Genomic DNA, 12847 nt, shown 5'->3' with positions numbered 1-12847 from the left:
CTGGGCTACGGCCCTTCCCCACCTCTCATTATCTCCCCCTCCCCCCTTTCATACTTCTGGAATAAGGTGGAAAAGCAAGCATAACTCGGACACGCTGTTACTAGTTCCCACCTAATGTGAAGTAATTCCAGATCCTTGGGTTTTATTTGGTGCAAAACCTTTCAGGGACAGGGTTGACTCTTTCTCTGACTCAATAACATGGCTTTGGGGGGTTCCTTTTCAGACCTGGATTCCTCTACCGAGGACCCCATCTCCCCCAAGCGGAAGATGCGCCGTCGCTCCAGCTGCAGCTCGGAGCCTAACACTCCCAAGAGTGCCAAGTGTGAAGGAGACATCTTTACCTTTGACAAAACGGGTAAGTTTGGGAAGGATCAGGGACAAAAGGTGGCAGTCGAGGGTGGACCGGAACAAAAAGCTGCCTTCCACATCCTCTCCTCATACGTACCTTGGGCCTGGCCCTTTTCTTGGGTCCCCAAACCTGCCTTCTTTCCGCAGCCCCTTTCTCTGTGGCTACCGCTGATCTCCACATGCTGCCTCTGGCCTTGTCACATTGTCCATCTGGAAAGTTGCAATTGCCAGGCAACAAGAAGACACAACCATCCAAATATTGAAGTGATGAGTGATTGTGATCTCTAGTTACCTAAAAAGTGAAATATGCGGTTTCAGGGATGTAGTCAGCAGGAACACAGAGGCTGCCCGCTGGCCTTGGAGAGTTCACACCCAGAGCAGAAGTTGTATTTGCTCAGTTGCTTGGCCGTGCCGCCCCTTTTCAAAGTGCATTGTAGCTCCTGATGTTAATAGTCCTTTCTTAATTGTAGGCACAGACACGGAAGACGTACTTGGGGAGCTAGAATATGAGAAGGTGCCGTATTCGTCTCTCCGACGTACCTTGGACCAGCGGAGGGCTCTGGTCATGCAGCTGTTCCAGGATCATGGCTTCTTCCCTTCAGGTATGGAGGAAGCTCAGTGTGGCTTCCTTGGCTGACAAGTTCATGGGAGACTAGAACTTTCATTTTCTGCAGGGGATCCATCCATTCTGTGTCCCTCTAGACTTTTTCTGTAGCTTTTTGACTTTGCTTATTTTTTTGGGTGGGGTGGGGATTTCTGGTTGTGTTAGAAACTGCAGGTAGACATGTTCCAGGTCCTGCATGTTGTAAGGCTTCTGCTTCAGGAAGAGTTTCTCTTTAAAAAAAAAAAAGGATGGCTACATATCTCTGGGCAGAGAGCCTCTTTTCACCCACATACAGTCCTCCTCCTGCCCCATTCTGCTTGCTGTGGCACTGACAGGCTTCCCCCTCCTTTGGCAGCCCAAGCCACTGCAGCTTTCCAGGCCCGCTACTCCGACATATTCCCTACCAAGGTCTGCTTGCAACTCAAGATCCGGGAGGTGCGGCAGAAGATTATGCAGGCAGCCACGCCGACGGAGCAGGCCCCAAGCACACCGGAGCCCGGTGGCCCCACAAGCCAGGGCAGCGCCACAGAAGGCGGGCAGCCTTTGGAGCTGGCCCTCACACAGGACTGTGCACAAGGAGCAGAGGTGGCAGCAGCGGCAGCAACTGCCCCCCCTTCTACCACAGCTGCTGGTTGGGACTGTAACCAGCAGTCTTCCCCAGGGAGCGGCGGTGGTGGTGGTGGCAACACCAGCAGCAGATGAACAGCCAGGAGCAGCCAAGCGAGAAAACAACCTTGCAGAAGGGGGATCTTGGAGCTTTGCCCCCGTCTCTACTCCCCACTCATGCCCTTCCTCTGCTAATTCTTTCTCCCCCTCTGACCCCCTCCTGGGGACTGAAAGGCGGTGGGGAGGGAGCTGCCCTCCCCATGCAAACTCTTGCTGCGCCCCCTTTCTTCCTGCCCTCCTCTCCAGCCATTCTGCTCTGAGAGGGGAAGGGCTGTGGGCTCTTGCCAGTCCCTCCCTCCACTTTCCCCTCTGCTCAAGGACTTGAATGGTGGTGCTGAAATATCAACCATTCCAGGGCACGGGCCTTGCTCTTGTTGCAGCGGAGACCTCTTGGGAGGGGGTTACAAAGGGCCATGGGAAATGGACATGTGTAAAGTGTCAGGTTCTAATTTCAACACCCTTCCCCTTTTAATAATGTTAAATATTTTGAGATCCCACATACTCGTTGCTTCTGTGTCAGTAACTGGGGTGGAAGAGGGAGTCCCTTTTCCCCACCACCCTCCACCACTGCTGCGGGGGGTTGGGGGCTGGGTGGGAGTTTGTGGCCTTGCTTCCTGGACAGGTTATTGCTTTGGTCACTCAAGAGAGCCGGGTCAATGAAGGAGGAAGAAGAAAGCGTATCTAGACCGCTGCTGGGATCAGTTGAGTTTTGATGATGACGCCTGTTTCTCTGACTGGTCAAGGTTCTGCTTTGACAGTGAGAGGGGAAAGGGGTGTTATTTGGGTGGGTGGGTACTTTGCATACAGACCAGCCTAAATCTGGACAGGAGATGATGGGGGGGTTCTTTGGGGGTGAGGGCTGACCTAGCACTGATGGCGTAAGAAGCAAGAGAGCAGTGGGGGGGGCTGAGGGTTTCCCTCCCCCAAGCATGAGTGCCCTGGTGGCCGCAGCCACATGTTGACCATGTGTGTAACCCCTTCTGTATTGGGGTGGCCCCACCTCACATGCTATTAAAGCTCTTGTAACAATCCATTTGGCTGTGGAGTTTAAGTTACACGCATTTAGATAACAACTTCTGGCAGGAATATACCTTCCACCAATTTTGCCATGTCTCATCTGCAACTCTGGGCAGCACAGAATCCAGCCGCCTCTGATATCTCTACTGCAGCTTTCTCAAGTCTCTTCTTAACCCTTAAGGGTGGGCAAGTAATGCTTGAAATTTGTGGGAGGTGCCTGTAGGAGTCTCAGAAGCCAGAGGTCCGAAGAAAATAAAAAGGAACACAAACTCTGGCAAAAGAAATGCAAGAAGACAGTAAGGGATGCTAAAAAAAAGAATTTGAGGAGCACATTTCTAAGAACATAAAAACCAACAACAAAAAATTCTATAAATACATTCGAAGCAGGAGACCATCTAGGGAGGTGATTGGATCCTTGGATGATAAGGGAGTCAAAGGTGTACTAAAGAATGATAAGGAGATTGCAGAGAAGCTAAATGAATTTTTTGCATCTTTCTTCACAGTGGAATATATAGGGCAGATCCCTGAACCTGAACTAACATTTGATGAGGAACTGAGACAAATAGTGGTGATGAGAGAGGAAGTTCTAGGCTTAATACACAATATGAAAACTGACAAATCACCGGGCCCGGATGGCATCCACCCGAGAGTTCTCAAAGAACTCAAATGTGAAATTGCTGATCTGCTAACTAAAATATGTAACTTGTCCCTCAGGTCCTCCTCCATGCCTGAGGACTGGAAAGTGGCAAATGTAATGCCAATCTTCAAAAAGGGAACCAGGGGGGATCCCGGAAATTACAGGCCAGTTAGCTTAACTTCTGTCCCTGGAAAACTGGTAGAAAGTATTATTAAAGCTAGATTAACTAAGCACATAGAACAAGCCTTGTTGAAGCAGAGCCAGCATGGCTTCTGCAAGGGAAAGTCCTGTCTCAGTAACCTATTCGAATTCTTTGAGAGTGTCAACAAGCATATAGATAGAGGTGATCCAGTGGACATAGTGTACTTAGACTTTCAAAAAGCTTTTGACAAGGTACCTCACCAAAGACTTCTGAGGAAGCTTAGCAGTCATGGAATAAGAGGAGAGGTCCTCTTGTGGATAAGGAATTGGTTAAGAAGCAGAGAGTAGGAATAAACGGACCAATGGAGGGCTGTAGAAAGTGGAGTCCCTCAAGGATCGGTATTGGGACCTGTACTTTTCAACTTGTTCATTAATGACCTAGAATTAGGACTGAGCAGCGAAGATCCTCCGTGGCGCAGAGTGGTAAGCGGCTGTAATGCAGTTGAAGCTCTGCTCACGGCTGGAGTTCGATTCCAACGGAAGGAGGAAGTCGAATCTCCGGTAAAAGGGGTCGAGGTCCACTCAGCCTTCCATCCATCCGTGGTCGGTAAAATGAGTACCTGGCATATGCTGGGGGGTAAAGAAAGGCCGGGGATGGAACTGGCAATCCCACCCCATATATACGGTCTGCCTTGTAAACATTGCAAGACGTCACCCTAAGAGTTGGAAACGACTCGCACTATAAGTGTGGGGACGCCTTTACCTTTAGTGAAGTGGCCAAGTTTGCTGACAATACTAAATTGTTCAGGGTTGTTAAAACAAAAAGGGATTGCGAAGAGCTCCAAAAAGACCTCTCCAAACTGAGTGAATGGGCGGGAAAATGGCAAATGCAATTCAGTATAAACAAGTGTAAAATTATGCATATTGGAGCAAAAAATCTGAATTTCACATATACGCTCATGGGGTCTGAACTGGCGGTGACCGACCAGGAGAGAGACCTCGGGGTTGTAGTGGACAGCACGATGAAAATGTCGACCCAGTGTGCGGCAGCTGTGAAAAAGGCAAATTCCATGCTAGCAATAATTAGGAAAGGTATTGAAAATAAAACAGCTGATATCATAATGCCATTGTATAAATCTATGGTGTGGCCGCATTTGGAATACTGTGTACACTTCTGGTCGCCTCATTTCAAAAAGGATATTGTGGAGTTGGAAAAGGTTCAGAAGAGGGCAACCAGAATGATCAAGGGGATGGAGTGACTCCCTTACGAGGAAAGGTTGCAGCATTTGGGGCTTTTTTTAGTTTAGAGAAAAGGCAGGTCAGAGGAGACATGATAGAAGTGTATAAAATTATGCATGGCATTGAGAAAGTGGATAGAGAAAAGTTTTTCTCCATAATACTAGAACTCGTGGACATTCAAAGAAGCTGAACGTTGGAAGATTCAGGCCAGACAAAAAGGAAGTACTTATTTACACAGCACATAGTTAAACTATGGAATTTGCTCCCACAAGATGCAGTAATGGCCACCAGCTTGGATGGCTTTAAAAGAAGATTAGACAAATTCATGGAGGACAGGGCAATCAATGGCTACTAGCCATGATGGCTGTGCTGTGCCACCCTAGTCAGAGGCAGCATGCTTCTGAGGACCAGTTGCTGGAAGCTTCAGGAGGGGAGTGTTCTTGCACTCAGGTCTTGCTTGCGGGCTTCCCCCAGGCACCTGGTTGGCCACTGTGAGAACAGGATGCTGGTCTAGATGGGCCACTGGCCTGATCCAGCAGGCTCTTCATATGTTCTTATGAGGTGTTCCTATGAACAGAGCCTGGGCCTTGAGTGATCCCCCTCTGTGACTTACAGCAGCAGATAAAAGTATGCCTGTATACACCAAACTTGTCCAGGCTTCAAAACTGATGTATCCTGCTACACAATCCCGCAGCAGTAGGATGTAGATATGAAGAATGAGATGTTTAAATCAAGCCCTTCCTTGCATCTGATTTATACATCTCTCTTCTGGTTATAATCCCTACTCAAGCAATTCATTTTCAAAATAATTGCATTCAGGAGAGGATGGGAAAAGTTGGAACTATGAACCTTGAGTAGCAGTAGAGGGGGGCCTCTACAGCCAGTGGCAATAAGTGTAGATAGCTGACCCCTTCAAAATCTCTGTAGATTTATAAACGTAAGAGAATGGTCCTGTGCATGATTTTCAACTTGTTTGTGAGGAGTGAATGGTAGGGAAGAGGGTTTTAAGGTTTTACACTGAGGCTGCATGATGATTGACTCACACCACTGGTAGAGTTCTAACAAAATCTCTAGTTGGAAGCCCTACCTGCCCAGTTTGAGAATTGCCCTTTCAGTTTCAAAAAGGTTTAACTGTGTAGGAGGGAGCATATTTAGGGGAGGGGTACAACCACACAGAAGAACTAAGTTGCTGAATCAGGCATGTGCTCCATCTGGTGCAATATTCAGCTATCTTAGCAAAAATTGCATAAAGCATAAAGGTGAAATTCTCTGTTTCAAAGGTATAATGCCCCACCACCACCTAGCTGCAGCAAGAGGGCTCATATGGGAAACAGGAAACTACAGTTTACTACCTGTTTTGGATTGTAACTCCCATCATCGCTGATTGCTGCCCATGCTGGCTGGAGCTAATGGGATTTGGAGTCCAACAAGACCTGGAGGCCCACAAGTTCCCTACCCTTGCTGTACATATTGTGGGTAATTGTTTGACAGATCTATGCTAATCCTTGTATTCTTAAAACGTATTTAAGATAGGCCATCATCAGAGCTTAGGATAGCAATTTGGTACCTCCACTTTCCTTTGGGAAGGACATAGCTGCCAACTTTTCCTTGTCAAAACACACAGGAGTTGTGAGGAAAGAAATAACCACTCTTGTGATCAGAAACTTGTGCACCAATTTTATTAAGTAAGCATAAGCAAGTTCCCACCAACTTGCCCTGTGCCCAACTTTGTTTTAGACAGATACCAGCCAATGTGCTTTCTCCACCCCCCCCTCCGCTGCAACCACTTAACAGCCTACTGAACTAATATCCATGCTGAAAGGGATTGGTGGAGGGAGGGGGATCAGTATTTAGTGCTCAATACTGGGTAGACAAAATACTGGGGCAGCTGTATTTGTTGCTTACCCAATTGAAGAGCAGAGGACATGGTGACAGTGATGGCATTCTAGCTTCTAAGCAAGTGCCCTCTGCAGTCATCCAGGCTGGAGCTGGGCTCCATCTTGGCCACTGCTAGCAACATTGCATCAAGGGGCCTGGGCATGGCATTCTCCCAGGAGACAGAGAAGTAGTCTGTGCAGCCCAGGGCAGAGTCTAGCATATCCGTGGCGGGTCAGGTGGAGGTAGTCATACATGTCGTGGTGACTTATGGTCCCATCTGAATGCACAAAGCCCGGATCGGCGTTGAGAAAGGAGGCATTAGGCAGCAGCGGCACCTTTGCCTCAAGTAGTTCGTTCACTCTTCTGTTCTTCTCCCGTAAGGGGTTGGAATTCTTGCCCCGTGGCAGCAAGCCCTGTATCCGGGTTAGAGAAAATATAAGCCAATTAAAACCGCAAAAGGTTGGCCGCAGGCCTCAAATCTTCACCCCTCTACCCCTAGCATACCCACCCAGCCATCCTTGGCACTCACCAAAACAACCACACGGGCCTGTGGTTGCTGTTGACTGATGACCCGCACAATAGCGTCTATGCCACCAGCCACTTGCTCTGCAGTGTGACCATGGTTATTGGTGCCTACCCAGACAACCACGATCTATATGTAAAGGAGAAGGGGGAAAATCAGCTTCTGTTGTAGAAGGGTGATGCTGTGGCCGTAGGCTTAAGGAGGCCTCCCTCACAGCCAAGTTAATTCTCTCCAGGAACTCAACATTCATCCCAGCAGCAGACTATCCTCTCTCCATGTTTTAGAGCAGGGATGGGGAGCTGGTGGTCCTCCAGGTGCTGCTGCTCTCATCACCCACCCATTCTGCATCTTCCTTGTAAAGCCACAATTAAGGTTCTGGGTGTTCTGCTTTCATGTCCCATGTTGTATAAGAGAAGAGGCTGCTACTACAAAATTGAGTGGTATGGAAGTTCTATGCCTATTTAGCAGGAAGTTACTAATCTTTATAGATGTAAAGCTTGAGAAGATGGAACTAGTCTGATGTGATCTCAGAAGCAGACAGGGTGCCTGGGCATCAAGGAGGATGAGCCTTTGGCATTCTGTACTGTGACAGCAGTACAGCAACAGTGAAGTGTATTCTGAAAAACCTACAAGTGACCTGTACAAGGGTAAATTTTGATCCTGGATGCAATTCAGCATCCTAAGAATCATTTTTTTAAAGCTTCTTTTAGGGCCTTAGGCTTAGCTGCAATATGCTTGAAAGGGTGTAGACAATGCCTGGTAATCTCAGCGTATGCGGAGGAGGAGCCTGAACAGTATTTCCAGTTGTTGGGCCTTTTCTTCTTCCCAGTAACTTGTTAACTAGTGAAAGCAGAATTAAGCAAATTAAAAAAATAGGTATATTCTGTATGTATCACAGAAGTTGAGCTATTTATTTTGCATAGTTTATGCAACCAAGGTTACTGCTGCTTTATCACCTCTTCTTGTCCTCCCTTGTGATATCTTGGATACTTTCTTGTCCTTTTTAAAAAAAGAATACCAAAGCATTTTTAAAAAATTCTTAGTGGCAGAATAAATTATGCAAAAACACGTGAACATCTGCATGATTTATTATTGGTCTCCTTGGTGAAGAACAAAAACAGACCTAATCCTCATTAGAAACCTGGTTTTATTTCCTCATCCTGCTCTACATTCATGTGCCCCTGACCCCCTTGGATGTTTCCTCTTAAGAAGGAAGCATCTCTCAGGGAAAGCTATAGCTCAGTGGCAGAGAGCATGCTTTGCATGGATGAGGGACCATACTTAATCCCCGACACCTCCAGTTGAAAGGATCTTGCTGATAAAACACCTCTGCTTCAGATTTTGAGAGATGCCTTGTGGTCATTTCAGGGTTTGATGACTCATAGTCTGAGTTGGCATAAGCCACCTTAATATGCCCCACTCCAGTACCTTTGGTCGGATGTGCTGCAACTCTCCATTCTGCAGACGCCAGAGCACATGGTGGGTGGCATCGCCCCCAATGCCAAAGTTGAGAGCATGCAGAGGGGAGAAAAGTTCCCTCCAGATCTGGGGAAGAGAGTTTAGCTGTCAGATTCTAAGAAGAGTATCGACTTGCCCATTTTGCCCCTCATAAGTTTCTTTCTGAGCCACTTTACCTCAAACTGGTGCAGCAGCTGCACCAACGAATCGCCAATGAAGACAACCTCTGGTTCCTTGTCTTTGCTATCAGCAATAAAGCGATGGTGCTGTTTTATGGGTGAGAGTAGGAATTTCAAGAGACAAAGTTAAAAAGGGACTGTTATTGGGGGGGGGGGAAGAGAGAGAAGAATCAACCTAGCAACGTTAACTGCACCGTGACCCACTGAAATCTTAATGATAATGCCTTTATGCTCCACACAGGAGCACAGCCTTAGTCCCAGATGAATTAATGTAGTTACCACTGCAGCGTGTCTCTAAATTCCCATTTGCTTACCTCACAGAATTGCCAGATGTTTACAGATAAAGAAACTGTAAATGCCACTGTTACTGTCCACGCTGCTAGGACAGGAGTAGCTTGAAAGATGCTACGGAAGAGAAACTAATCTGCATAAAGCACTTTCCATGTCTTAATTTCTGAGGTAGTAGTTAGGCCAAAATGAACTAAATTAGGCTTAGCAGTGGAACTGTCCCAGTGTCGTTTGTGGCACAGCAGAATCTGGACCCAGCTGAATTATTAAAAGGTTGAAATATTAAAAAGCAGGCTCTAGGCCACAAACCATGTTCCACTATAAACACGTTACTCTTTAAGGTGTTTTCTTGGTTTTGTTGCAATAGATTTAACATGGCTTTTATTCATGTGCAGGGAACCTTTAGCTTTCCTGATGTTGCTGAACTACAACTCCCAGTAGCTCAAGCAAGCACGGCCAATTTTTAGGGATGATGGACATTGGGAGTTCAGCAAAATCTAGAGGTGGCCAAAGGTTCATCACACCTGGTTTTATCGCTCTGAACTATAATAGCTCCCTTTGCGGGAGTAGGTTTCCTATATATCTCCAACCCTCTCAGTCTATGGGCAATTCTGGTTCAGCATACAATTACATGAAATTAACATACAAGCATCTGCACACTGCCTGAGGATATACAATGCAATTTTGTCTCTACTGGAAGCCACCTTGGATTTTCCTTGTTATTTTCCAGGGATGGAGAACATTGAGTATAATTATTAAATGAAAATGGAGAAGGCAGGAATTATCGCAGCCTTTTCCAAGAAGGTCACTAAATGACTCAAAAGATCAGAGCATATATTAAAATTAGTAATGCTACTCAAGCGCCAGTTTGGGTGAATGGCATGAGCTTAGGGATGGATGGGCCAGTCTATTTCGGGTCTCTTCATCAGTTTCAAATGGGTTCATTCATAAAACTGTTCCATACCATGTCCACGTTATTCTGGGTTTGTCTGTTTTTTAAAAAAGCTGCAGGAAAGCTCACATTTTTGGCATGCGTTTTAAAAGACGCATTTTTGTGCATCTTTTGAGCCAAGAACTATTGCAAAATATGAAGACATGCACAAAACCCCAGACGGTTCACTGCGTTCTAATTTAACTATTGGTCTGGAAAATAACACCCTGGTTTGTTTAAACATGCAGACCCAACAAAATCCTCATGCACCCCTACAAGAGACTCTCCGTAACTGCAGTCACCCCCCACTGCCCCTCTCCCAGCTTTGTTCTCTGCAGCCCTCGGTGGCCCATCGAGTCAGCTGGGCCGCTCACCAGTGACATCCATCGCCCATCCCCCTGCACATCAGTGACTGGGGTGGGAGTGCTGGCTGGGTTCTTGTCACCGTCACTCATGGTCCCTTGTGACTCCTAGGGAGACAAAACGTTAACAGCAAGGAAGAAAAATCACACACAAAATTGCCCCCCCCTTTCTCTCTGCCCCACTCCCAGACGCTCCACACACCTCCTCTGCACTTCCCATGGTGAAAAGTGGACTGTACTATATAGACAGGGAGGGGAATGCCTGCAAGTCCAAGAACAATAACAACAAGGAAGCAAACGAGCAAATATTTCCCTCCATCCACCCACCCCGTCGAGGTGATTGGTTTCGTCTCAGCTTCACTAACAATCGGCGGTACCATTCCTCAGAGAAAGGGTTGCATTTACCACACTGAATGGTCGGTGTCCTTTGGGGATTCCTGCGCTTCAAAGCAGACACTGCTAGAGAGAGTGACATACACATTTTATTTCTTGTTTGGAGAATATCTAGGAACCTCGTCTCCAAAAGCAGCACATAAAACTAATTTTGCTGTAGACACCCCTTTTTGAAATAATAGTTCTGTCTACTTCCTCCTCTTTGTATAATGGTACCTCCCCCAAAGACTCGCGGATACCCGTCAATGCGAGTGGGAAGTACTATTAAGCATAATGGGGGGAACAAGGGCTGCCTGCCGCGCAATATTCCCCAAGGTTATGAAATGGTTCCAGGTACTTATCTGCCTTTTAAAGCACTGTTACTTAAGAGAGAGAATTAGATTTCCTCACAAGAAGGAAAAGCGGTTTATCCAATTTCCCCTCTCATATGCAATGGTTTGTTCTGCCCTTATCCTCTGTACGCTCTCTAGAGACAGTACCATTTGAAGAAAGGGGCAAATTCTCACGGGCTTGATCAGAAAGAAACCAGTTGGTCTAACCTTAAGCGGCGGGAGGAGCCTCTTTAGCCGCTGGCTGACTTACACGTTCAGTCCGTCTCAGCTCCGCTCTGAAAGTAGTTATTCGTGCGGCCTCGGCGGAACCATCTACAGTAAGCTGAGGGGAGGAGGATGTGTTCCTTCGGCCCTCCCCCATCTGAAGAAAATGGTACCAGCTACTCTAGCCGAATGCCGTTGTTTCATTCACACTCCGGCTCTTCTCAGGACCCTCTCTTCCTCAATTTGGCTGTTTTGAATACCTCCCCTCGGCTGCTACTAACTTGGTGGTTGGCCTTTCCTCGTTAGAGCCGCTGGCTTAAGAGGCTTACTTTAGTGTTGCACATACTCTTTCCTTATGTATGCTTGCGTAATTATTATTATTATGTGCCTTCAAGTCGATTACGACATATAGCGACCCTATGAATCAGCGACCTCCCATAGCATCTGTCATTAACCACCCTGCTCAAATATTGTAAATTCAGGTCTGTGGCTTACTTTATGGAATCAATCCATCTCTTGTTTGGCCTTCCTCTTTTTCTACTCGCTTCTGTTTTTCTCAGCATTATTTTCTTTTCTAGTGAATCCTGCCTTCGCATTATGTGTCCAAAGTATGATAACCTCAGTTTCATCATTTTAGCTTCTAGTGATAGTTCTGGTTTAATTTGTTCATAGAATCATAGAGTTGGAAGGGGCCTTGTAGGCCATCGAGTCCAACCCCCTGCCCACAGCAGGAAATCCACAGCTAGAGCATCTCCCGCAGATAGCTGTCCAGCCTCTGCTTGAAGACATCCAGCGAAGGGGATCCCCCCACCTCCCTAGGCAGTCGGTTCCATTGCCAAACTGCCCTTACTGTCAAGAAGTTCCTTCTAATGTCCAATCTGAATCTACGCTCCTGCAACTTAAAACCATTAGACCTAGTCCTACCCTCTGGGGCAGCAGGGAACAAATCTGTACCCTCCTCTATGTGACAGCCCTTCAGGTACTTAAAGAGTGTAATCATGTCGCCCCTCAGCCTTCTCTTCACCAGACTGAACATGCCAAGTTCCTTCAACCTTTCCTCATAAGACTTGTTCTCCATACCGGCTATCATCCTTGTCGCCCTCTTCTGAACCCGCTCTAACTTGTCTATATCTTTCTTAAAATGAGGCGCCCAGAACTGAACGCGGTATTCCAGATGAGGCCTGACTAATGCAGAATATAGTGGGACTATTACTTCCCTCGACCTGGAAACTATAGCTCTGTTTATGCATCCCAAAACCGCGTTTGCCTTTTTTGCCGCAGCATCACACTGCTGGGTCATGTTCAACTTGCGATCCACTACAATACCAAGGTCCTTCTCACACGCACTACTGCTAAGCCGGGTATTTCCCATCCTGTACCCATGCATTTTGTTTTTGTGGCCTAAATGCAGAATCCTGCATTTGTCTTTATTGAATGTCATTTTATTAATTTCAGCCCAATTTTCTAGTCTATCCAGGTCCCTTTGAACTGAGGTCCAGTTCAGTGTGCATGCAGAATGTATATTTAATGTCAGATCCAACAACTTTGGTTTTGATTTTTTTAAAAAGTGATAGCAGTTGAAACCAATATTTGTGTTACATTTTGCTGTTTTGTAGTGTACAGTTTCGATTTCTGCATTTCTTTATT

The 12847-nt window shown here is 46.6% G+C and overlaps 2 protein-coding genes across 7 annotated transcripts in view; one reads left to right on the top strand and one right to left on the bottom strand.

Annotated features, from left to right (window-relative positions):
- CIC (capicua transcriptional repressor) overlaps positions 1-6944 on the top strand; it is a 47494-nt gene extending 40550 nt beyond the window's left edge. For all 3 annotated transcript variants that reach the window (XM_061596841.1, XM_061596838.1, XM_061596840.1), the window contains exons 19-21: positions 224-355; positions 819-950; positions 1308-6944. In XM_061596841.1, the coding sequence (XP_061452825.1) occupies positions 224-355; positions 819-950; positions 1308-1654 (611 nt within the window). In that variant the 3' untranslated portion in view covers positions 1655-6944. The remainder of the gene's footprint in view (positions 1-223; positions 356-818; positions 951-1307) is intronic.
- PAFAH1B3 (platelet activating factor acetylhydrolase 1b catalytic subunit 3) lies at positions 6317-11372 on the bottom strand. 4 transcript variants are annotated; one of them, XM_061596844.1, is made up of 6 exons: positions 11247-11372; positions 10284-10379; positions 8688-8777; positions 8482-8598; positions 7060-7182; positions 6317-6943 (listed from the first exon to the last, which is right to left on the bottom strand). In XM_061596844.1, exons 1-6 carry the CDS (start codon positions 11355-11357, stop codon positions 6677-6679), a joined length of 804 nt encoding a protein of 267 aa, XP_061452828.1. In that variant the 5' UTR covers positions 11358-11372; the 3' UTR covers positions 6317-6676. The 4 variants fall into 4 exon arrangements, with proteins under 4 accessions (XP_061452828.1, XP_061452830.1, XP_061452831.1 ...); XM_061596846.1 differs by having other exon boundaries at positions 11204-11281; XM_061596847.1 differs by lacking the exon at positions 11247-11372 and adding an exon at positions 10599-10623.
- Between the last annotated feature and the right edge of the window lie 1475 nt (positions 11373-12847).

The sequence above is a fragment of the Rhineura floridana genome, chromosome 15, assembly GCF_030035675.1.
Source record: "Rhineura floridana isolate rRhiFlo1 chromosome 15, rRhiFlo1.hap2, whole genome shotgun sequence".
Lineage (NCBI taxonomy): Eukaryota > Metazoa > Chordata > Lepidosauria > Squamata > Rhineuridae > Rhineura > Rhineura floridana.
Note: the sequence above shows the minus strand (reverse complement) of the source record. Positions and strands in the feature narration are given on the sequence as shown.